The sequence below is a fragment of the Chiroxiphia lanceolata genome, chromosome 14 (assembly GCF_009829145.1).
Source record: "Chiroxiphia lanceolata isolate bChiLan1 chromosome 14, bChiLan1.pri, whole genome shotgun sequence".
Classification (NCBI taxonomy): Eukaryota; Metazoa; Chordata; class Aves; order Passeriformes; family Pipridae; genus Chiroxiphia; species Chiroxiphia lanceolata.
In genome coordinates this window covers 14,347,083-14,372,244 of record NC_045650.1, presented here as the reverse complement: position 1 = coordinate 14,372,244, position 25,162 = coordinate 14,347,083, and the positions used below count along the sequence as shown (strand labels likewise).

The 25,162-nt window shown below is 38.0% G+C and overlaps 1 protein-coding gene across 3 annotated transcripts in view; it reads left to right on the top strand.

Moving 5' to 3' along the window:
- AMMECR1 (AMMECR nuclear protein 1) overlaps positions 1-25,162 on the top strand; it is a 69,388-nt gene that overhangs the window by 29,083 nt on the left and 15,143 nt on the right. For 2 of the 3 annotated variants that reach the window (XM_032702442.1, XM_032702443.1), the window contains exons 2-3: positions 1,262-1,372; positions 24,141-24,255. In XM_032702442.1, coding sequence (XP_032558333.1) covers positions 1,262-1,372; positions 24,141-24,255 — 226 coding nt within the window. The remainder of the gene's footprint in view (positions 1-1,261; positions 1,373-24,140; positions 24,256-25,162) is intronic. The other variant, XM_032702444.1, reaches the window with a different exon arrangement.

Genomic DNA, 25,162 nt, shown 5'->3' with positions numbered 1-25,162 from the left:
AAAAGGGATAGGGGCTTTTCCTTGAGAGTCCAATACTTCACACACTCCCAGTATGATTTCACCCAGCTCTGTTATGCTGTGCAATTGTGCAGTGACTGATCTACTCATATAATAAAGCTCCTAGCCTTAGTATGTTTTTAAAATCTCAGCATAGCTGGAAAGGGTGGTTGTGTTTCACAAAGCAGAGAAACTTGCAGAATATATTTTTACTGATCCTTCAGATGAGGAGTTGGACAAGGCAGTTACCAAAGGTTGTCTTTCCATGCAGCACTGTTAATCTTACAGTGTACTGTTGTAAATCTACTCATTATTTGCAGCTGATAGATGTAACAGAAGATGATTCTTACTTTTTGATGCAAGCTGCATCAAATGAATTTGTGAAATTTTTACTCCATCTATGCTTCTCTATCTGCTCCCTTCCTTCAGGGCACCTGTGATATTTGAGTTTGCTTGGCTCCTGCTTCTCAGGTGCTACCCTGAGGTGGGTTACCTCATGTTAGACATCTTGGGCTTCACAGCGATGGCTCTGGGCTGTAGTAAGGAGACTGTGCAGGAAACAGCTATAAAGAAAACCAAAAGGGGTGTACATGTGTATGATGCTGAAGAGCAGTGCCTGATCAAATGGCTTTGGCAAGAAGTCAGCTGTGCATCCTTAAGTGTGTGTGTGTGATGGTCACAGGTGCTCAGAATGTCAGAGATGCACCTTGTTTCTGTCAGCTTTAGTGCAGTGGGGCTGTAGTCTTCATAGCAAGAGTTATAACTGAGATGTGTTCAGCTCACTAAGAGATTTTGCTCCACTCCTGGTCATTTTTGAGATTTTTAAATACTAACTTGGCATTCATAGAGAAAATTCCCTTTCCTCGGGCCGTTCTTTAAAGAGTTTTCCTAAGTTTTCTTGTCTTCCAAGGATTTCTATTTCTTGCCAGCAGTATTCAGGAGGAGAGATGGGCTAGTGTGACAGGGGTATTTTTCCCTTCCATAAAGGGTTCCTGATGCACAGGTCTCTTAAGGCAAGGCTTTTCCCATTCACAGGAGAAGGTTAATGAGGGACTGAGCGTATCAGATCTGTTACCAAGAGCTTTCATTCTGTCCATAAACTATTCCAGTAATCTTATTTTCTATTATATCACATGATATAATAGAGTTGTTCTAGAGATTTGGCCCCCCGTTGCCTGAAATGGAAGGGCACTGTTGCTGAAATTTCACACCAACTGTCAAAATTGCTTCTGTGATCATGTCTCTTTTTTCCTCCCTCAAACAGCCCACTGTTTGTAACGTGGAAGATCGGTCGAGATAAACGATTGCGTGGATGCATAGGTACTTTTTCCGCCATGAACCTGCATTCAGGACTCAGGGAGTACACACTTACTAGGTAAGATTTTGTTTTCTGGAGCCTTGACTTATGTATTTAACTAGTCTGTTGAGGAGATGATAGGTGTGCCTTGGGTTTTTTGGCTGTGTCGTGTACTGATCAACGAAAACCTGTGTGTCCTTTTGGTGCTAAGTGTATTGCCTGGTTGGTTGAGTACTGGTGCCATGAGGCTGTGCTCTCGGTTAAAAACCATAAGTTGAGCCTATTTTCTTTTTATTGGTCTGGAAACTACTCTCTAGTAACTTATTGTAACTGACTGTTATAGTATTTTTTCCAGTGTTCAGACAAATTTTAACCTTAGTAGTTAATGTCAGGGCAGAAGACCAGAAAGTCAGATTTGGGGATTATCCTATTCACGCTTCTAAAACAGCAGGTATTCTCACCTCTTCTCCATCAGGTGCTTCCAATCAGCTGCAGTTAATTTAATGCTACAAATTTCCATTACATGTTACTCTTCAGATACATCCCAGCCCCTGAGTGGGAAGCTTCTGGATGAGGGAGGTAAGTGATGATAATCCTTCACTCCCTGGCAGCATAATCCTTCATTTTTTGATCTACACCTAAATTCATTCACCTTAATATTGTTCCATTTCCTTTGCATAGAGTGAAAACTAATAAGTTTATCACTAGAGCTAGTAGCAAGCTTTCTACTCGTGTTTTTCTAAGAGTTTTCTTAAGTTTATTCTCTAAAGAATCAATGGAATTTTGTTCCTCTCAGTTAAAATAGACTTCATAGTGCTTTAAAATAGAAGCTACATTCTGGCATGTGTAGACCTCTAAAATTGTCATCACTTAAAATAATTAGTGCTTCCAGATCACTCTAGATTTGAGGCTTTCTTCCATTACAGGATCTTCTTCTTTGCTGTTAAAATGCCTTGTCAATCCTAGTATTAAATAATATTAAAATGGGACATGTTCTTTCTTACTTGTCTCCTTAGTTAGTTGCAACTTGAAGTTCATTTCATGCTTCTCTGCTCAGCTTGAAGAAATCAACTGCTCATCTCCTGGAGTCCTTGCAGACTTCTGAAAGACCTAGTTACCTTTATTGTGTTCAGTTTGTTTATTATGTGTTCTGGAATGTTTCTGCTTGTGTCCTTTAAAACCTCGGCAATCAGAATGGTCAATGAGAAAATCTCTTAATAAAATTCAAAGCAATTTTTTTGCTGAGGGTTAAAAGTCTTAAAATCTTAAACATTAGTGAACCAGACTGGATGAAGGACAGTTTACCCCCTGCACTGGAGAGCATTTCATTTAGATGTATGCTTTACAGTGCTTGATCAAGAACAATGAGCTTGTACAGAAAATTTCCCCCTAAGACTAGGAAGAAGGTGATAGCCAAAAAAATAGTCTTTGTTCCTTGTGGACTTTTCCATTCTCACAATTCAGACAGGGCTGTACTCTTAAATACCTTCAAAAATGCTCCTAAGATTCCTGTCACTGCATTCTGACTCTGAAAACCGAAATCAAAATACATGAAAAGTGATAGAAATTAAAGGGAACTGAAATATTTTCAGTGCAATATTTAAAGGATGGCCACGTGCTGTGGAAGTTTATCCTAGGCTATTCAGAGTGCAAATAGTTCGGTAACTTTCAAGATGAGAAGAAAATGGAACTATATACCAACCTGTTTTTCAAAAAATCTTCATGAGAACATAGGTTGTTTTAAAATTAAATACTATATTTGTGACATATTGGATTTTGTTACCTTTTATGAGGAACCCTTTTTATGGCACCCAGAACATTCCGTGTTGTTTTTTGAAACAAAAGCAAACAACCAAACTTCACATATGACCACTGAAATGTAAAGTTCATATCTGTAAGTATGGAAAAGGTATTCCCTTCTATCAGTCATTATTTAAAAAATGAAAGAGAGGCTTACCTGTGATCAGCTTCCTTCATAATGTTGGTTGTTTCAACCACAGAACGTTTGAGGAATAATGGAAGCACCTTTGGAACATCTCTGAGCTTTCAGAGTTCGGAGCTTGACAGGCCTCCTTAGGAGGGATCAGAAACTAGGACATTATAGCTTAATCCTGGAGTATGTGGGCAATAGGCTCCTGCAGAAGACATGAAAATTCCTGAAAGAGGAAAACTTCTTCAAGGCAGAAATTAATCAACAAAGTAGGTAGAACGAGAATGGACTTCTACTTCAGAAAGTGGAACTTGACCAAAATTTTCACTTGAGGATACAGGCAGATATTCTGCTGCCTTTATTTTCCTTTGACACTGGGAGGCACTTTTCTTTGATTATTTTGAAGATACAGTGTGGATAAACAGAACTAGGTTGTTTGTCTAGTTCATTCTTATCTTTTTCAGCACCTCCTGTGGAATTGTGGCCCAGGTTTCAGTGAGTAAAACAGTACAGACGAACAGCTGTTCATAAATGCCCTGGCGCTTAGTGATCAAAATACCCACAATTTCCTTCACACATAATTTTGTTACAAATATGCTGAATAGTCCTTAGGATCACAATAAATGAATTTTTCTTTATTTCTGGTAGTGGTCTCTGGTTGTGTATTGTATACAGTGTGTAGCATACACATCTCTATCTGCATACAGTAGTGTAGTTTCTTCAAAGGAGCACAAAGATAATTCCTCGAGGAATCTGAAGTGAACAATTTCTTTCTTGGGACACCCCTGCCCTACACTTTTTGGGGTCTGTAAACAAAAACAGCGATGATGTGTAACCATTTTACACTCTGTATGTTGTCATGGTGGTACTGCCAGTATGTTATAAACAGGAAATTTATGTGGAATGATTCATCATTAATTGGATGCATCTGCCTAAGTTGTGAGGAGGGATGAGAATACCCATAGTAAAAACACTAATACTGTATTCCTAATAAAATCTACATGTTAGAATTCGATTTTCTCTGCAGTTATATCAGTGAAACACAGGGGAAAGGACATGTATTATAAGATCTTCTGGAGAACTTCATGAAAAGATAGATTTTGATGTAGTGATTTTTATTTGCTTTTACTATGAGATTAGTTGGGTAACAATCTAACCATGTCCAAATGTTACACAGTGTTGAATATTGCATTTTAGAATCTAGAAAATTTTACCATGGGCAAAGTAGTCTTTTAGACTGTGTTAATTGAATATCCCGCCTGAATGCGTAAAAATAAACCAATCCAGATTATGAAAATACCTTATGTTTTACAGCTTCTTCAAGAAAGTACACTGAACTTGGAAGCAGGTTACCACAGAAATTCATAACAGGTTGATAAATTACTTTTTCATGTATTCTGTACAGCAGTAAGACTTAGGTTTTGGCATTGAAGTTTTAAACTTGTGCTCCTATACATTTGAGAAACTGAATGAAATGCTTTCATTTGTTCATTTTAGTTTTGGTTTTCTACCTATTTCATAGAATTTAAAGTCATATTTTATGACTAATTGATGTAACAAGTCTAGGTGTATAAGTTTTAACTCTGTGCTGGTTTATGCTGTTAAGGCTAGAATATCTATTTGGGAGGGAAATAGTAGAGAAGAGGCAGATAAAGGGAGATGTTACACAACAGAGCCTCCTGTCATAGGAGAAAGTAGTGAAGAAAAATTGGAACAGTCCAAGGCAGAAGTGTATTAGGCTAATGGCTGAAAACTGGATTTAAATCTTAAAATAATATGTAAGCCACTCTCCTTTAACTAGCATAGACCTGTCTCTACTGACTACCTGATGTAATCAGTCTTTTTATTGTATGTTCTACTTACCATTCCACCTGAGGGAAATATGACTGCTCTCAGACATTCAGCCTAGATGTGGTTGATCAAGAAAAGAAAACAAAGAGAAGCTTGGGATGAGAAGCACAAGATTGAAGGAAATGAAACCTGCAAGCCAACTTTCTCATAGCTGGATTGGGGTGTACATTCCATATGAGGATTTGGCTACCACTGGCATCAAGTACTGCTCTCTCTTTGTCAGCAATTTCAAGAGTCTCAGTCCATGCTGCTGCAATGTTGCCTACCCTCTCTGTGAAAAACACTGACCCTTTCCTCCTGTTCCAGAGTTAACCATTCAACTGCAAGACAACAGTATGGCAAGCTAATTTAAGGGGTAAAATTGAAAAATATTTAATGACTGATCACATTAATATTGACGTTGGCCTTATTTGCTGAAGACTAGAAGCAAGTATTTGTGTAGACAGGACAACTTCCCTCTTGTGTTTAGCTGAGGCTAGTACTTGTTTAACCCTCTAATCCGCCCCTGCAGCTCAGTGCTAACTTCCCAAAGCCTTTACCATCAGGCACTGTTGCTATGGGTGTAGACAGTCATTGCCATTGATCCAGGACAAGATGTACTCATCCGTCTGACTGCAATTTTTTGAACTGTGGTGTTGGGGGAATTACGTGTTTTTGAAGCTGTTGTGACCTTCACTATTCACAGAAGTCATAGGTTGAATTAATTCCTGCAAGTATCATTTCATGTAGTATTTCAGAGCATATTGTTGCTTCTGTTGCATAATCTGCTTGTTGTCCATTGATAATACTTTGCAACCTGTCTTATTTTTGGCTTTGATTTATAGTGAACCACTGCCAAAAGTTGGCTTTTTTTTTATTATTCTGTTCATACACTGTCTGATGGCCATCAGTGAAAAATGCCTGATAATTGTGAGGTGAAGCTTACACTGTCATGTTGGAAACTAAGAGACTGACCCCCACGTGGCTGCAGCCTCCTTGCAGGTAGGGAGCGGTAAGGTCTCCCCTGAGCTTCCTTTGCTCCAGGCTGAACACTCCCAGACTAAACAACCCTCACTTACACCATCATATTCCCTTACTGGGCAACAAGGTTCTGTCCTAGAGTGTTTGCAGTTAGGAGTGAGTTCAGAGCATCCTGCATTCCTGTGGAGATTGGTAGCTGAGAATGTTGCCATGACATGGGCATCTCCCAGTGACCATTATAAGGCAGATTCTGCTCATAGGACAGTCAGAGGCAGAGGGAATGGTTGTTTCTCATTCCTTCATAGCAGTTTCCAATCACTAAGACTCCTTAGCAAAAGAAACAGGTGTCTGAGCCAAAGCCACGTTTGAAAGAGATTTGGAAATGTGTAAGCACTTAATGGGTTTATTATATACAGGTATATTCGTATATGGTACATATAATACATGGCACATATGAATTGTGAGTCAGAACTGGGCCAAAGTGTGTTAAAGCAGTTCAGCAGTAAACTTTGCTTTACAAATTAGAAAATGTATATAGTGTTGACCATGGTGTTGACTTCCAGAGGTATTAATAATATAGTGTCTTAGAACCCCTTTCTGTTTTCCAAAATGCTTCTGGCAAAATGTAAAAATAAGGCACTCGATCTTTAAACACTGACTGATGGCTTCTAATGAAACTGAAGCAAAATGACTTTAATACATAGACATTTTGTACTGGCTCATGGTTTTGCCTGCCATGTCATCTGTATGTAGATGAGCCTTCACTGAAACTCGGAGCTGTTCATATTTCTAAATTTTATCTAAGCCAAAAAAAAAAGCCAGTTGCTTTGACTTTGCTTGTAGACATCGACTTTACAAATAACAACCACTTTAATTTGGGTAAATCCTCACATCTGTTATGGTAGAATATATGTTTAGTCATAAAATGGTTTGTGGTGTAAACTCACAATACTGGAAACTCTAAATGAAGTATATAAATCTGAATTTATTGACCCAGCCTTAGTTACTCTGTGTGAGTCAGTTCAGTAAATAGGTCTGTAATGATTTTGTGCACACAGTGCCAGGTCATTTTTTCAGGGAACTGTTGCTTAACAGAACTGTCTGCTGCCTTTTCTCAAAGGGCAAAGCTTAAATACCATACTGGCTCTAGAACTGGAAAAAAGATGCAAATTTTTTCTTTAATGGTGGGTTAAATGTTTCTCCTTATTTAGTTATGAAATGAAAATCATGTTGTTTGGGAGAGAAGAGTATGCCTTAGGGAATATACGTCTCTTGCACATTATGTGTGTTGGGAATGTAATAATTCTACCCTAATTTTTTTCTTTATTAAAAAAAAAACAAAACCAAAAAAACCTAAACAAAAGGGATACAGGTTTTGTAATTGTTGGTCTATTATTCCTGAGAAAAACCTTGCTAGACCCTTGGACCTAATAGTAGATGATAGTCTGTTTCCTTAGCAACACTTCATGAAAGAAAGCAAAAGAAAACACCACAAATGGAAGGACAGTCCTTAGATTATTATCCTTATGAAAGGAGGAGACCATAATGATGCCCTACCAAAGCTTTTTTGATAGATCCAGGCTTATCAAATATTGATAACTACTTTACTGTTTCACTGGGGAAACTGAATTATAGAATATGAATTCTTTGGCACGGGGGAATGCATTGCTGCGTTTTGTGAAGTAAACCTACTCTGTGAGTTGACTTTTTATGGAAGGTAGCTGGAAATCAAGAAAAAATGGAATTTATAATTAAAAAGTATTACAAAATTGCTCTATCTATGTAAAGTGGCTCCGTGAAGTTTACAGGGGATTTTATTGAGACTGTCATAAGTTTAAAGTTTCAGCAATAGAATTTGGTGTAACTAAGGAAGCTATCGAGATTTGAAATATTTCTTTCATCATCTTATTTTAAAACACGTGCATTAAAAATTGTGATTTTTCAAAAATGTGCTTCTTATAAAGTGCATGCTTAGAAAAAGACATGCTCAAGCAGGGCAACTTGCATCAGTTGGTGTAACTTGTGGTATTTTGAATAAATGAGGTGTACCTGAAATGTGATTGAATGTGAGTAACTGGGGATATCCAACAGTTACTCAGACTTTCCAGATGGGTGTCAGGGAGGAGCCATGTCATTTGTGACTCCTGTTTTTCCCATGATGATCTTGCATTTCGTGTTCTTCCCACACAGTCTCCTATTATGTGAAGAAAATGATGCACACCCTGTAAGTTCAAAGTCAGAGTTCTAGTTGAGTCGAAACACTGGTTTGGTTCTAAGTCAGATTTGTATTTGTCTTTGAATATTAGTTGACAGAAGTGTTTGGGAGGGAGGGTGGAGGCAGGGGAACTGGCCAGCCTGGCTTTCCTAGCAAAGCTCTATGTTACCATAACTTACTTTTCCATTACTAGCATGGATAGTTGTTGGTGCTTCCATGGGTTTTGGTCAACTTTTTCATCTTTTTGTATGAGACTCTTAATGGGAACTTCTTCAAAACGTTGCCTGAAAATCTTTCGAGACTTTCAGTGACTTAACTGATTTCTTAAGCACTACAAAGACATGCTGAGTTATGGCCCAGAGCTGAAGAATACAGGACAGGCCTGTGTGCTCCCAGCAGACAGAGGCACAGGTGAAGTGTTTCTCAGAGCACTTGAACTGTAAGGAAAAGATTTGTGCATTTGGGAACAGGACAGAATGGAAGAAGTCAGCATAGAACTTACCTGCTTCTGATCAAGTTTTTCTCTCTGGCTCTTCTGAGCTTAGCAGTAGATGTTAATTTTTAATACAGAGTAAGGGTCATTTTCCATAACTTTATTGTGAAGGCACTAAAACATACACTACATAGACTGGCCAGTGCTTACAAGTACTAAATGTGAGTTGTCCTAAGCCTCTGGAAATTGAGGTGCAGCTGTGGTATATTAGATATGTATTAGCTACCTTGCCCAGTAGAAGTAAACTTTGGCTCAAGGAACTAATTTTTGCTGAAATCTGATGTTTTAATACCAGTTAGCAGAGATTAAGCAAGGGCACAGGAAAAAGAATTGTCTCATGCTTTTAAGTTGTTAAAATCTTTAAACTCTGCAGCTTTGTGTGGGAGGCACTGTGGGAAAGGAGTCTCAATTAAAGTTTTGAGTCTGTCAGCACCTCCTCCATTTAGGTGTTTTCTGATGCTTCCTTTTAAGACTGTATAAAGAAGAAATAGCATGAACCGGGTGTGGTAAACTGGGCTCCAAAAGCCCTTCTTATCCCTGTTCACTTTAACACAAAGGTTTGAAGCTTTTGAAATTATATTTTACCCCTTTCCAAAGACCAAAGTAATGAGAATTAAAATGCTCTTGTAAACTCTAGCAGAGTTTTCTGGTATTTTTAAATAGTACCAACAGATACCTATTTCTAAAAACCATTCTTGTTGACGCCAGAAAGAGAGAATTGTGTCCTTCACAGAGCTGTGCAGTCGAGATGGTAGAAAAGCTCTTGGAAGAAGAAATAGCGAATCCATTTCTGGGACACAAGCAACCATATAAAACCCTGAAGACTGTCTGAAGGCATCTAAACTTAAACACACTTTTGAGGTAGTCCTAAGTCTTCCAGGCCCAATCACTGCACTATTTCAACTTATATCATGTGTGTATTGGTAAGCAGGTGATCTCAGAGCTGGAAGGAAGAGATGACAGGGAGGAAAGTTGACGGTCTTGAAGTTCATCATTTACAAATGACTTAAGTTTTACTGTTCATCTACTGCATTGCAGAGAATAAGATATATTTACTTGAAAATAACAGGATTTTTCTTTTTTAGCCTTATTTTAAAATTTAATGTTAGTTACAGGAGCAGTCCAGTTTTGTCTCTTCCCATTGAATTGCTGTCACTCTTTTTGGATTCTGGCATTTTCAACTGCACTGCTTATAAAAATGTATGCAGTGCTCTATACACTCCAAACGTGTATATTGGTGATAGCCTTTATTTTAGAAACAGAAATTGAATGTACTTTGATTTTTTTTTTTTGGCTATGTAAATAACAGTGTATTGATACAGTTTACAAAATATCCACTGCTGTGAAATGTAAATAAACAGTTGCTTAGTAATAATTGTTTAGAACCAAAAAATATTTCTAACCTTAGAGATTCCTACTTTTATGTGACTTTTCAAAACTTTAATTAAGCTTTTCTAAATATAGTTGTAACTTACACACAAAGAATAGCTTTTGACCGTGGTGGAGAAGAGCTTTTTTTGGCCATCAATACCAATTTCAGTAGGACTGAAAACACTCAGTTCCTCAAGTAGAGATATTCACTGTGGGGGAGTGGTGACATGTGCTGTGTCTTAAAAATAATACACAGGCTACAGAGTGTCAGCTCACATGCTTAAATTTAGGTTCACTGTTCAGATGCAATGGTATAATCTTTATTTCTTAGTGCAGATTACTTGAATTAAAGGGTCAATTGTCAGGCAAGCAGTCTCTCAGGTTGGAGAAGTACAGTGTATAAATAACTCCCACAAGAACTTGGGGAACTGGTCCAGATGTTAAGGAGTGTTCAGCTGAGCCTGGGCACAGCTCCTGGGAACTTCCCATCTGTCAGAAGGTGCAAGCCCAGCTTCATTGAAAAGGGCCTTTGTGATAATGGCATTTGCTAACAGTTGTGTAAGTCAGAATATGAGATCAGGTATATCAAACTTTTATCAGCAAGGAAATGTGATTTTTTTTTTTGTTTTCAGTGAATTTTTCAGTTGATTAAAATTTCCTTAGCTTTAATTTGTTTTGATTTGACAAGGGAAAAGCAGAAAAGCTCTTAGTTTTTTGAACAGCACAACTTTCTCATACTTCAAGTAATTTTGATGACTTATACTTCTAGAATACCACAAACTGAAATAGGTCCCAAGCTTCCTGTAACATCCAATTAATTCACCACTTTACTCGCAATTAGGCTGGTATCTAATGTTTTCAGTGCTTATTGAGAAATAAAAGCCAGATTAGAAATACATTCACACTGGTACATTCAAACAGTGTTTCTTAGTTTAGAAGACTGTTCGTTTTTTCATTTGGTGTTGCTAAAGTGAACGATTTAGAATAAAAATATATTTAGTATGTAATAAAAAGGTTAAGTAATTATTTTTCTTCAAATATTGGCTTCTATCCAATTTAACAGAAATGTCAGTGTAAAGCCAAAATATAGTGTGACTCATTTGTATGAAAGCTGAAAGAGATATGAGTGTCTGTGTGTAAGAAAAAAAAAGTTCTGTGTGCATATGTATGCGTTTAACAGCTTCAGTTCTTATGGAATTAGAGTTAAAAGAGCTTTTTCTGTTGTCTCCGGGCCAGTTATTTCCAGGCTGTTGTTAAAGCCCCACAGATACTATTGGTTTTCCCATGAAGAAGTGCTTGTTATACACATGTACACGAAGGGAAAGGGGAAATGTAATTTTAAAGGAACTGAGAGGTCGTTGCAACCTCAGTTCTCCATCAGGGCATCACCGCTTTTCACCACGAATATTTTACGTGCTCTGTCAAGAAATTGTTTCTGGTTTTGTTGCTGTTCCCAGAAGCTTCTACGCAATTTGCAAGCTGGTTAGCTGGCCCTTTCTCATCTGTGCTGAGGATGCATTCTGCAGTTTGCTCACTTAGCTACAGAGAGGCTTTTTTCCTTTGACCTAGACTGCTAATCCCTCATTGCAAAGAGCAGCAGCTGTGCTTTGTCTGTGGAGGTCTCTGCACCACATGCAGCCTCATTCGCCAGAGCCACCCCTCTTTGTGTGCTCTGCTTTTTCAATTACTGAAAGGGTGACTTTCTGGTTTGCTGCTCAGAAAACCCTCTTCAGGTTTGGGGAAGTCTACAATGCATGAATTATTTTTTTTTCTTTTTCAAACATGTAGATTTCCAAGAGCTGTTACATATGATTTCACAAAACTGTATTTGACTAAAGCATTCCTGACATTCAGGAGGTGAAACACTTCTGAGCTGCTTTTTAGAAAAGATGATGAAATCTATTTCCATTTAAATATTAACCACTCTAGATAGATGTGCTGAATGCCTTTAGTGGGTATGATTACGAATAAACCAGTTTTGTGTGTGTGTCCACATTGTATCCTCATTTAACACCGAATAATTGGTCTTCAGTTACTCTTGATGTAATTCCCTTGGTTAAACATATGTAGCAATGCAAGATGGTCGTGGTAGTTAAAAGCTGAGTTGACACAAGCAGAGAACAGTCTTTTCCTGGTTTAGGCTTTACTGCGATGAATGGAAAAACTACTATCTTCAAAGGCAGAAGAATTTGGCCTGTAGTTTCTCTAAGAAGATATGATGTAAAATATTTATTTAGTAAGCACATTTTTCAAATGTATGCAGTGCGGTTGAGTTAAATGCATTCCTTGAATACTTAAGTTATGGGGTTTGAGGCTATAGACAGATGTAGCCTAATGTGGACCTTTTGCCTTTTCTTCATTTCAGAACTTCCTTTTCATTCCACTTGAGCTCTTTTTATTTGCTACTCAAAACCTGGTTTAGAGGGGAAAACATATACAGAGAGACAGCTGGCAGACTTGGAACTGAATGTACTGTTTAGCTGAGCTTGCAAAGGTTCTGTTGCTTGGGCATCTTGACCTTAGAAAGAGTGATTTGTGAATGCCCCATCCAGGCACTTCTGTAAGCTGAGTAGGTTGCAGGTGGCACTAAATGTGCCACCCCAAGTAGACAGAATTGTGACAGAAAACTGGAAGGGATAAAGGGATGAAATGGTGACCTGCTCTCATTAGAGAGAAGTGGCAGAGTTGCTAACAGGAGAACAAGAAGGTGGCTTACAGACAACTTCTTTGTGTGTGGAGGATAAAGGGAAGGAAATGCAGGAAGCAAAGCTTCCAGCTGAATAGAATGTGTTTATGCATCTAAAACATACTCTGTTTTTCAGTTGGGTATTTGTAGAGGTAATGAACAATTATAGCTTAATCTGTTAATGATATTCATGTATGAGTAAAAACCTGCACAAAAACAAAATGAACAGAACAAAATGTTGAAAAGTCTTGTTTGTTCCCTTAAATAAGGATTACATTTTGTTGATGCAGCAGTTCTGATATCTGCATTCTAGAATGGTTTCATGGTAGCGGGAGCAAGTGCCTAGAAATCAAAATTCTCATGAAATAAGGAGGGACCATTTCTTTCCTGAGGTCTTGTTACGTGTGATGTGCCACAAGGGATTCATCTTGTACCTGTCTTTTTTACTATATTTATAAAAACACTGAGAATTAGTAAGGTACCGTGAGCTCATATACCAACCTTGACACTGGGAGCACTCAGATCTGCATCTCTGTAGATGAACTCACAGGATGTGTGAGAGATTGCACTTAGCTAAAAACCAGTTGGTTTAAACATAATCCAAGCTGAGTTGTGATATTGATAAAACACAGATCTTGGCAACAAGCCAGGATATTATTCTGTGTCCTGTATTTTGAGTGGTCATATTCCAGTTGGTAAGGCAGTGTGGACCTTGGGCTGTTCTCAGTTTATGTACTTGTTAAAGAATTTCAAGCTGGATTCTGTCACCTCTCATTTAATTTCTCAGACCAGTGCCTTCATATTTCAACGTGTTTTCTTGTCTTAACCTTTTTTCATGCAGCACCCCAAGTAAGTGAATACAGTTGAGCAACCTGGTCTGGTGGCAGGTGTCCCTGCCCATGGCAGGTGGTTGGAACTCGATGATTGTTAGGGTCCCCTCCAGCTAAAACCATCCTATGATTCTGGGATTTTTTATTTTCCTTCTCAATTGAGTTACTGCATAATCTACCATGTCTTTCACTTACCTCATGCTTAACCTGATTATATATATTCAATTTGTCCATCGCTGTGGTTTCAAAGTCCTGATCAAAACCCACAGTTTCTGTGTTTGTGGCAGACAGCACCAAAACTGAGCGTAATAGTAACACTCCATCCCCAGTAACTTACTTAATTGTTCTTAAAGTGAATCTTTGACGACTAATAAAAATTCAACTGCATCATACTTTTATGTAAAAATAGAGTTTATAGTATTTCTGGTGACAAAAAAATGCTGAGAAAATGAAGTACTCTTCTGTTCTAGAATTTCAACAGCATAATAAACTTTTTACAGGCTGCAGGAAATGGAAGATGTAAATGTTTGAATTATCTTCATGTTTTTATATATAATTGCATTGCTGAGATGTTTAGAAACATATTTTTCCATATGTGCTTAAGATGAGGCTTTTTAAAGTTCACAATAAATTAAAAATGCTTCATGTTAATTTGTTCTTTTTTAAAGTTATGACTTGAATGTAGCTTTAGAGGGGGAGCAATATTTTGTGAATTGCTTGAATGAGAGTTGAATTCAGCAATAAATGTGGTCTTAAAGATTTTTGTCTTGACTTCAGTATCTATTTTGAAGTAAAATGGTGATCTTAGATCAATATTGAGAGACATGCTGGAGATGTAAAGAATTCTAGAGACTCTTTTTATGCTTCCGGGGATTTGGGTGATTAATGTCTCTCAAGCTGTATAGTTCTAAGTGTAATTGAGCAGTTCATTTTTTTTAATTATCTAAACTTTGCCATCTGCTGGAGAGCCTTTTAGTGACATTATAATTTAGTCCAGTTGGAGCTCAGTTAGGGTTTTCTGACTAGTCTGTTATCATGTGTTCGCCAAACAAAAACCTACACGCTGAACCGTGGTCAGTTCTGTTACTCAGTTTTTAAATTAGCATCTGGAATCAGTGTGACAAGCTTACTGCATTATGTTGGGAGATTGTTTTGGTTTTTTTATGTAGCAAACCAGGACATTTCCATGGCAATTGACACCTTTCAGCTTCCTGAATGTTTATGACACAAATTTTCACGCCTTTTTGAATTCCATTGTCCTCATTTATCTCAGCATGATGACAGATGCAGGGTGAGGTGAGGGACAATACAGAAAAGAAGCTGCCACCTGCAAACTCCTGTGTACAGCTGCTGAACTGATGTTCCCCTGTAGTCAGAAAATACTCTTCAAGGTCCATGCTGAGCAATTCCCAGTGCAGACAGCCGTGGTGCTTGGATATTCCTGACTGCCTTGGTTCAATTTGAGCAGTATGGAGTGTATGGAACAAGCAGTTACAGTTCTCTTCCTACACCCAGGCAAATGCACAGTAATTGCACACTTTGGGCTGTGGTTTGCTCTGAGCTCTCCTGTCACTGACTCCCCTGTGTGATGGGAAGAGTGGGTTTAGCCCACATGCATCAGGATGTGCCTCTGAACTGTTACTGAAGTTAATTTAAGATTTTAATTTTTTTTCCAGTGTAACAGGGCATATTGTGTAGTAATGCAGAATGATTCCCCCACACCCTGCTGGGCAAAAACTATGAGAAAAATGCAGAGTCCTTACCTTATTTGGGCTTTCTTCACATTAAAGGAGAAAAGTAAGTCCTTTAGAACCACAAAAGCAATGTAGTGTAAAATTTCTGCTTTCAGGAAACAGTAAGGAAGTTAAAGCCATAGAAACTTGACTCTTACAAATATAATTAGGAACCTACAGTATTACTCTGAATCTTTTTAGTTCTAACTGAACTTTTTGATGGGAGCAGGTTACAGGAGCTATGACTTTTATGATCATACTTTTCCACTTAAAGTCCATAACAGCACATACACAGAATCTTCTTAAACTTTAAGGACCTCTTCATAGATGCCTTTGTTGTTTTCTTCATACGTTCTGGCAGTAAGAAAAAGAAATTGATTTCAGGGATTATGTCCACACATAACATCAATCTGGCAAAATGATGGACTGGGTTTATTTGGAAGAATCCTAAGTGTCATGGAATAGTTCTCTGGGTAATTGTCAGAGCAGTAGAAAAAGTCATCTTTGTTTCTCTTTGTGCTAAAAAGTTCTGAATTTTAACTTTTACAGCTTCATGCATATGAGCTTGCTTTTCTAAAAGAAATTTTGTAATGGTGAGTCAGTGAGGAATTTGATGGTTTTCACCTGGTACATGAGGCTGACAGACCCAGCTGAAGAACCAGCAGTAGTTAAACCTCCAGGAGTTTTCAGCCAGTGGTCACTGGGCAGGTGCATGTTAGGCCTGTGTCTTAACAAGTGCTCACAGTGACTGCAGAGTCCCTGGGCAGCTTCTCAGACCTTGTTGGTCCTTCTGTGTGTGCTGGGGACTCGATCTGAGCCAGGGGAAGAAATCAAGAGTAAAATAAGCGTTTGTCTGGAAATATTCAGTACCCCTGGAAATATTCTGTAAGGGCCTCTTCTGTTGATTTAAACAACTGGTGAACTTGTTTGTGGAAAAACAAGGTCCCAGAATCTTATCAGCAGTACCAGTGTGGTTTGATTTTTAATTGTGGGTGTGGATTGCACAATACACGTGTGCACACACCAAAATACTCCTAAGAATATGATCGAAGCCATTAAATAAGGAGGACATGGAGAGTTTATTTTGGGAACCTCTGGATACCTAAAATAGAGACTTAATTGTCTTATGTAGTGAAGGAATGGAGGTTGCCTTTTCTGATAATCTTTTCTTTGCACTTAAGTTATGTACATACTCTGATTTGTTTTTTAGAGGATGATATCCTTTTCCAGGCTAAAATAACTATCTAAAAGAGAGTAGCAGGTTATTACTTCTTCCTATTAAATTAATTACATGTCTGAATTCAGACAGAATAGGAGAAGAGAGACTTTCTGGCCTACCCTTGTGGAGTAAAAAAAAAAAGTTATCCAAGAGCCCAAATGCCAGACCAATATTTTATTTTCCCACCTGGAATACTGTTGCCATTACCTGCACTGTGCTTGTAAAATCAGCTGAGAACTTGAGAGATGTATTTCTGTGCCACACAACAAGTGTGTATTTCTTTTTTTACCCTGTGACTGCCACTTAGTAACGTAATGTGCAGGAAGTATAAATGTTGTTCTTTCCCTTTCTGTCTCCCAAATGTAAGGGAGGGTTCAGGAAAAGCACGTCATTCACAGTTGTTTTGTTTCCTGGAAATTTTTCCAGTCTGACCCCCAAAAAAAGCCGACAATATAAATAAATTCTTCTTCCTTGCATTCAACTGATCTGATGTTGCATATAAATCACTGCTTGAAATCTCCATTTAAGTTGGCAAAACTCTGCTGGTCATAAATAAAATTGGGAGAAGGCTGACCTGTGGGTTGTGTTGGGCTGTCTGATCTCTTATGCTGACAGCTAGGAGAATTTTATTCATAGTAATTTCACTTTCTGAAGTAGAGCACGCTCTGCCCTGTTTTTCTGGCTTAAAAATTAATTGCATGTCGTGACTTGGAAGCTGTTAGTTTTCTCTGGTCTCTGCCAAACTGAGCTATGAGAGCTGATTTTCATTAGGAAAATACTGGTGGTCTGTTTAAGCATTCCTTAATTTCTTCCTGTTGAAGTTACTGAATGAAAAAGTAAAAATCTGAACTAACTTCATTGCTCAGTAGCCCAGCAATGGAAGAAACAATAAATGGCTGGTATTTTTTTTCTCTCTGATACCCTGGCACCCAGTGTCTCTTGTTGCTGTAATTTCTTCACTGTTCCCTAAAATCCAGTGAGTTTGCCACTCATTAATTTCAGGATGTTTTGAATTAATTGAAGAACAATATCTGGGCCCTTTGGGCTCAGTTCATTGACAGAGGGCCATTTTTTTGTTAAATACATCTTCAAAGGTAATTGTACTAACTGTAGCTCACTCAGTGAAAGAATCCGAATCTCAGGGTTATACTTATTGAGCTAAATGAAGAGCAGGTAGAATTTAAGTCCTTTTCCTACCATCTGAAAGTAGTGCCAATGTACTGTTTATCAGAAGAAGATAATAGTTGATAAAATAAGATCTTTAGCTTATTTTTCATAACTCTACTGATGTTGTTTGAAGAATTGTTTGGATGCCAAAACTTTACGGTTTGGTTTAGCTGTGTTCAATATTGGAAACTGTTTAAGAGAAAATTGACTATAGACTATAGAAAAAATACTGGAAAAGTAATTTTTTTAAATTGGATTAAATTTATTGGTTCTATTTTGATTTAATCTCGTGGGAGCTACGTTTCTACATGGTAGGCTGAGCAGATTGTGAAAGAGGCTGTCACAGAGAGATTTTTAGGAGTCGGGGATCTTGGATTCTATTCTTGATTCTGTCACTGACTCACTGTGTAAGCCTCTCAAATTGTGTGAGTCACTTAATGTCTCTCCCTCATTCACACTTCCTATAAAAGTGAGTATTCCTTATATCATGACCAGTGTTTGACAGCTTCCTTTGCATCTCCTTCTCCTGTGTCATGTTTAAGCCTCTGAAGTAATTTCCAGCAATGTACAAAACTGTATCAGATTTTACCTAAACTCTCTGTCCTGTGTAGGTCTGTAGATGTGACTGTCCCCAAAAAGGAGCTTTAGTGATTGTTTTCATGGTTAATATTTGTCATTAAATAAAAATCAGCAAAATACTAGGAATTCAATTTATCTAATGCCTTCATTCATTTACACTGAAATCCTCCTTTACTATTTTGGTGCTTATATGCTGTCAAACCTTTTCGAAGGATCTTTTAAATTCAATCACAAAGATTTTGAGGCACTTCTAAACAGAGTAATGTAACTCCATTGCTATTTCTTATTTCCCCCCTTTGTGTCCTACTGTTTGTTACCCATCTGCCACATCACATTTAGGAACCATAGGTTCTTGAAGACTGAAGCTGACTTTTTTTAAAAAGCATTTTTATACCCTACAGAAATTACGGATGGACAATACAATGTTGTGTTGCATTTTGATTCACCTGCTCATACTGTTATTTCACGTTATTCCAAGAGCTTCTCTGGTGTTATTTTATAAAAAACAAGATGTAGTCTTAAGAAACATAAATATATAAGGAATATAAGTGGTTTTTTTTGCTAAACATGCTGTTTGTCACAGTAACTCAAAATTCTTTAAACAATTTCCTTTTCTTTAAATATTCGATGTCTTTAAAGTGTTTGCAAGCTTTTCTGTATCCCAAATACAGGGGGAGTGGTACATGGAAAATGAAATTATTGAAAAACGTTTCCTATGGCCAAATAAACTTCATTTGAAGAAAAGCTGAGATTTGTAAAGTACAGCTCAGCTTGAAGGAAAACTGATAGTTGAGTAACACTTTGTTTTGGGTTTTTTCTTAACTGGCAATTACTTGATTTTAGTAGGACACCCAAGACTGCATAAATATTTAACTAGAAAGGCCATGCGTGTGTGTACATGCATTTTGTGTCTAAAAATAGGTTTGTTTGAACAGGATTCAATTCTGACTTCGCCTGCTTCACTTATAACATGGAGCAGAACTCCATGTGGAAAAACTGATGCCCTGTTATTGGCTGGCTGAATTCCCCATGCTTGGCACTGCCCTTTTTCAACTCGTCACTACCATGTACTTTCATTTAGTCAGCAGTAATATATGTAAATTAGTTCTGGGCATGAAGGAATAAAGAACAGATGGCTTAGAAAATGCTTTTGAAATTAGGGGGGTTTTTTTAAAAGTAGTTTTGAACTCTGCCTGATTTTTCCAACTTCTTTTGCTAATTATTTGCATTTACCCTTTCTTAATTCTAAGTTTAACATAACAAATGTGGAATTAATATTTTTTAAACTTGCTATCTAATATGCCAGATTTTACTCCTTTTCTTAACAGATGAATTGACAGAAAAACATAGCATTGAATAAGACTGCAAAATCACATTTTAATGCTACAAAAGTACAGAAGTAAGTCTTCTGTGCTAATTGAGAGTGCTGACACATGGGTATACAGTGACTTTTCATTCTGAGCTCAGACCAGTAACAAGCTTTTGAGGAAAGCAAGTGTACATTACCTTGTCTTGTTTTCTGCTTGCTGAGAGTTGGTCACCAAGAGGCACAGGGACATGCCAGGGGAGGCCTGAGTCTGAATTTACATCCGTAGAGGTCTGTAGAGCATATGAGGTGTGTGGTACGTGCCAAACTGCTGCCTCTACAAACTGTTATTCTTTCTTCCCGGAACTGCAAAAGTAAAAGCTCATGCAAAGATTTGTATCCTTGATAAGTAAGTGTTGAGATCTGCTGACATTTCTGAGAGTGATGCCACTCTGTGAAGCATTGAGGGCTTAGGTTTGTACAGCATGGGCAGCTGCCCCTGAGGAACTCTGCTGGGCACCATCCACTTGTTCCACTGGCACCCTCAGAACAGGCATAGATGGTGATTGATTTGCTGCCCACAGAGATGAAGTTTAAGCTCAAGGACAGTGGCTGAATTCTGAAGGGAAGCATCTCTAATGCCATATGTCTCCTGCTAACCAAACATTGAAAAAAGGCAATAATGAAAGCAGTTAATTTACAAAGAGATGATACAAAGCTGATCTGCTCTTAGGTTTGCAAAAAGTATCTGGAACTTGCTTCAGAGTTTCAACCATGGTAGTAAGAAAAGAATGACTGAGAAAATGACTGATACTCTTAACTGTCATACAGAGCACTTAAACAGTTATCAGCTTTTAAAGTGACACCCAAACTCATTAGGGAAGGGCTATTAAGTTTTAATGTAGTTCTTCTAAAACTGGCATCTGATATAATTTTAGTGTGATAAATTTTGTTAGCAGACAGTATTTCATGTGTAGCTGGCTGTTACAAATAAATGCTCTCCTGTTGGCATTTCCCTTCAGTGTGTTTTGTTCCAATTTCTAATTATTTGTCAACACAGATTTCTCCAGGTAGACCTTGGTTTTAAACAACAAAAAGGGCAGAACTTGTAATACGGGGTGTGGAGACGGGGAAAGGAGGAATAGAATAGCAGCAATATTCTGTATAGAGCAGTCACAGTGGTGTCAGAGACTGTTACTCAAATCTCTGATCTTGTTCTGCCAGATATCTCACTTACCTTCAGCAGCAGGAGTACTGAGACAGGATCGGGATCTGTGCAGGGGTGTCTGTAGTCATGAAGGTGTCAAGGAGGAATTTTCCAGCAGGCTGTACAGATAAAATAGCTCCTGGCAGTTCAGCAGGAACTAGGTATAGTTAAAATGGCTCTATCATTTGATAAACAATATTTTAGTTGTCCCAAGGTGGTTATGTGAAAACAAGGTATTTGTGCCAGTTGTCACGTTACTGAAGAATGGAACAGGCCAGCTGAGCTTGCTGATAAGTGTGCAATGTTCACTGCATGGTGCTGCTTCCACCAGAACTGAACCACTTGGTTTGCTGTATGTGCCTGAGGCTTTTATGCCTCTGTGTGCCTTTCTGCTCCCACTGTGTTCAGGTGAAGGTTTCACATCTCAGCTTTTTATTAATATTTAAATTTGCCATCATTTCTCTAATCTTGTTTCAGATTATTAGCTCAGGATTTGAGTGGACTGGCTGAGATATGGGTTACACGAGCATGGGATGAGGTTTGTTTGTGCACAACTTGAAGAATGTTAAATTACAGATAGCTTATCATCTAATAATGCCAGTGCAGCAGATCCTCAGCGAGTGGAAATTTGCCTGAGATGTTCACTGCTAACATTGTGGATATCAGGTTTACACCCATAGCAGACAACCTTTGCCTCAAAAAGTTGACATTCACAGTGGATTTTGGCAGCCTTAGGAATTGGAATTCGGTGATAAACCCCTACTATCAAATTGTGGGGAGGAGGAAAGTGTTTTGAAGGTTGTAAATTATTACAATATGGGAAATTTTGCATGGTAAGATCGTTGCGTAAATTATGAAAAGCGGATTTAAACAAATATTGGCAATGTCCACGCATACAGTTGTTACCTGTATGTATTTGATAACAGAATTTGTTGTTTGATGAAATAATGCTTGTCTGTTTGGTTGCATCTCAGTATATTGAGTGTTTGAATAGATTGGTTATATGAGAGAGGTGCAGCAGACCTCAGGGGGGTGAGACATCTGCATATAAACAAACTTGTAGTAGCAATGGATTTGAAGTGGATTGGGGTTTCTGAACATAATTTTTTAGTAAAAGGTGGGGGTAAAATATTAAAAGCATGTGTACATACACTTACTAAATATACCCAAGAAAAGCTTTAAAGTTCAGATACCAATTCTGACTCAAGTATTTTAAGCTATAACAGCTGGATTCCTGGGGAGTGTTCCAGGAAGGTACCCCTGCACCTTTAATGTGACCATGTTCATACATTCATTCATTTTGCTAACTGCTGTTGGTTATTACTTAATACTAGGGTAGATGGACTTCTGGTTCAAGCTGTCCCTGTGTTCCAAGTGTCCTCCCTTTATATCTGTATGTTTATTCCCCCTGCTATGTGGAGGGATAAGAAAGCTGAATTAGCTGTTGGTATTTTTGGATGTTGCTGTTTGGCAGTGGCTGTAGGAGTTATCTCTGATGTTGCTCCAAGCACTAGAGAGCAGAGGATGGTAATTCTGCCTGGTTCCAGCAGTTAGAAAGCTAGCTTTGCAAACCCCATCAACAAAATCTTGGAGAATTACTGCCTTTTGATATATTTTCATTAGAAGTCATTAGTTAAATATTACATTAGGCTTTAGATCTCTTTAATGTTCCCAGTTCTTCACAGGTCTGTGTAGACCTGTGTATACTATGTAAATGGCAACAGAATTTATCTTATCCCAACATCATCTCTCACATCTGTGGCAATTTCAGCTGGAGTTGCCTAAAATTATTTCTAAATAATGGATAGCATAGGTCCACTGTTATTGAATTATATAATTAATTTGCCTTCATAATGGAAATCTAAATTTTTTACCTATTATGTAGTGTAAAAATACCAAAGCTTGGAGAAAGGCTTCTAGTCTAAATTTCAATACTATGTTCTGTTTTGTAATTGTAGTGTGTCTGTAACAAGAAGCCTGCCTTCCCCCTGACCCAGAAAAATATAGGTCCTATTTTAACTCTTCAATGTATGGTATTAATTCTTGATGGAAAGCTATTTGTGGTTATACTTAGGATGATTTCTTTTAGTTAAACCTTACATGTTGGGTTTTTGCTTAGTCTGCTTTAATAAAGTAATATTACTTTTTATACAAATCATTGATTTCTGATGAGAGGCTTCAGCCATATTCTGACTCCATGGCTGTGGCTGTAATTATATCAGCTAATGGCAACCACTGGCTGTAATCCAAGTAAAACAATTAAGAATGATCTGAATGTTAGGTGAAACAATGAGACACGTGAAGAGTTTGGTAGTGCTTTAGTAAGTCTCTTAAATTCTCTTTACTCACCAAAAGCTCAGTTAGTAGATCACTGTTTTTGTTGGAGATGAGCACGTTTGTATTCATGTCATACTTCAAAGCTTAAGAGAATAAAAAATTGAGCTGTCATCCTCACTTTAACCTTCCCTTTGCCAATTTAACTGGTTCTTAACCAAACCTATGCAAGTAGGTTTTTCCAAGTGTTCTCACTCGTGGTACTGCTTGCTGTCTGTTAACTGCTGTGTGTTCCCAGCGTGCTGGACTGTGCACAGGTAGCTCCTCTCAGGAGGGGATTTTACCCCACTAGGTGTGTTTGTCTGTAGAATGGTATGTCAGCCCGTGGATTAGCTGTTTGCAGCTTCCTTGTTACTAATCATGACATCTGCTTTGCAGAACCTCCTCAAGTCCTGTAGGTTTACAGGTCTGTAGAACCCTTGAATGTTTTTATATTCACCCTTGAATTTTACATTCTCCTTTGCTAGTAACCATGAATATTATTTTTTAGAGAATGTTCTGCTTGTTTGGATTTTTTTCACTGAATAATTAAGTTCTACAATTTGATTACTGTATTAAGTGTTTGATCACTGCAGACTATTGAATTTTCCCTTCCACTTCATGTTGTGAAGTTTAATCCTTTTTGAAAGGGATTTACAAGTTGCAAGTGGAAGAGCTATTGGTTTTGTAACTTTTTCCAAAAGCTTTCTGCTGCTTCATTAATAAGATTGTCACAGTAGCAAAACCAGCTCAGGAAGGAATGACCCTCAGAACACCTGACTGTGGCCAGCCAAGAACTGAAACAAATGCCTAAGGAAAAAGTTGGGAATATTGATCCATGTGTTACACTGGTGACTGGATTATCAAACCAGTCATCATTTCATCAGGATTTTTTTTTTGTCCTTTATACTCTTCAGATGATTCATTAGATCCTTGAAATTAAAAAAAAAAAAAAATCCTTTGAAATTCTGTTTTGTCTTCAACAGTGCCCTTAAAGATAGTCGTTTCCCCCCAATGACGAGGGATGAGCTGCCACGGCTTTTCTGCTCAGTGTCTCTACTCACTAACTTTGAAGATGTATGTGACTACCTGGATTGGGAGGTAAGAATGTCAGATGTCTTTTAAGAAAATGATTTTGATACCACGAACATCTGTAGCCAACAAGTCACACTATTTAAATTATCTGCGTATATTAGTGCAGCTGTCACTGTGTTGCACTCTCTACGCATGGTTATGTGCATAGATTCAGAAGTTCCTTTTTGATAGAACTGTCATCACCTTGAAAGTGTGAGCCATAAAAATGGAGTAAAGTTGTGGGTTTGCCCACTTAGGCACTCAGGGTGGTCTTAGTGTCTAAGACTCCATCAAGCAAAGTGTTATCTGAGCAAAGGTGTCCTGAGGCCTTGTTTGCAGCATAGCAAACACAGAAACATGGTAGATCAGTCCATGGACTCTGGAAAGGGGATGTTCCAGCATGGAAGTGAATAATCTGATGTATGCTTCTGGAAACAAACACTGCAGAAAACTGGAATCCCGGAACAAGCTGCCTTATTTAGCTTGTAGGAGCAAGACATTTATCTTTCCCAAAACTTTATTTGCTTTTGGAGTGAGTGGCCTGCACAGACCTGTATGCAGTGAGGCCAAGTAACTCACTACTCCTGGTTTTCTTTGCTCTTACGCATGGAGCTGAATCTATTTTAATTGCCAGGTTCTAGGAAACCTGCATGCATTCCCTGGGAACAGCAGCATCAAAGAGACTGAGAAGCAGATGCTGACGTATGTATGGCAGAGTGTGCTGACGGAAGTGTTAGTCTGTAGTATTCTGCTTTTCCCCAAATTATTTGGCATTAGACACTTGCAAAAAAACAAGCTGCTAGACTTGAGGTGAATTTCTCATCTCAGTCATCATGTTGTGTTGCTCTTTGAGTCTGTATTTGAGTGGACATCAAAAAAAAAATCTGAAATTGTCACACAATAGCAGATGTGCTATAATGCCAGAGACACCACA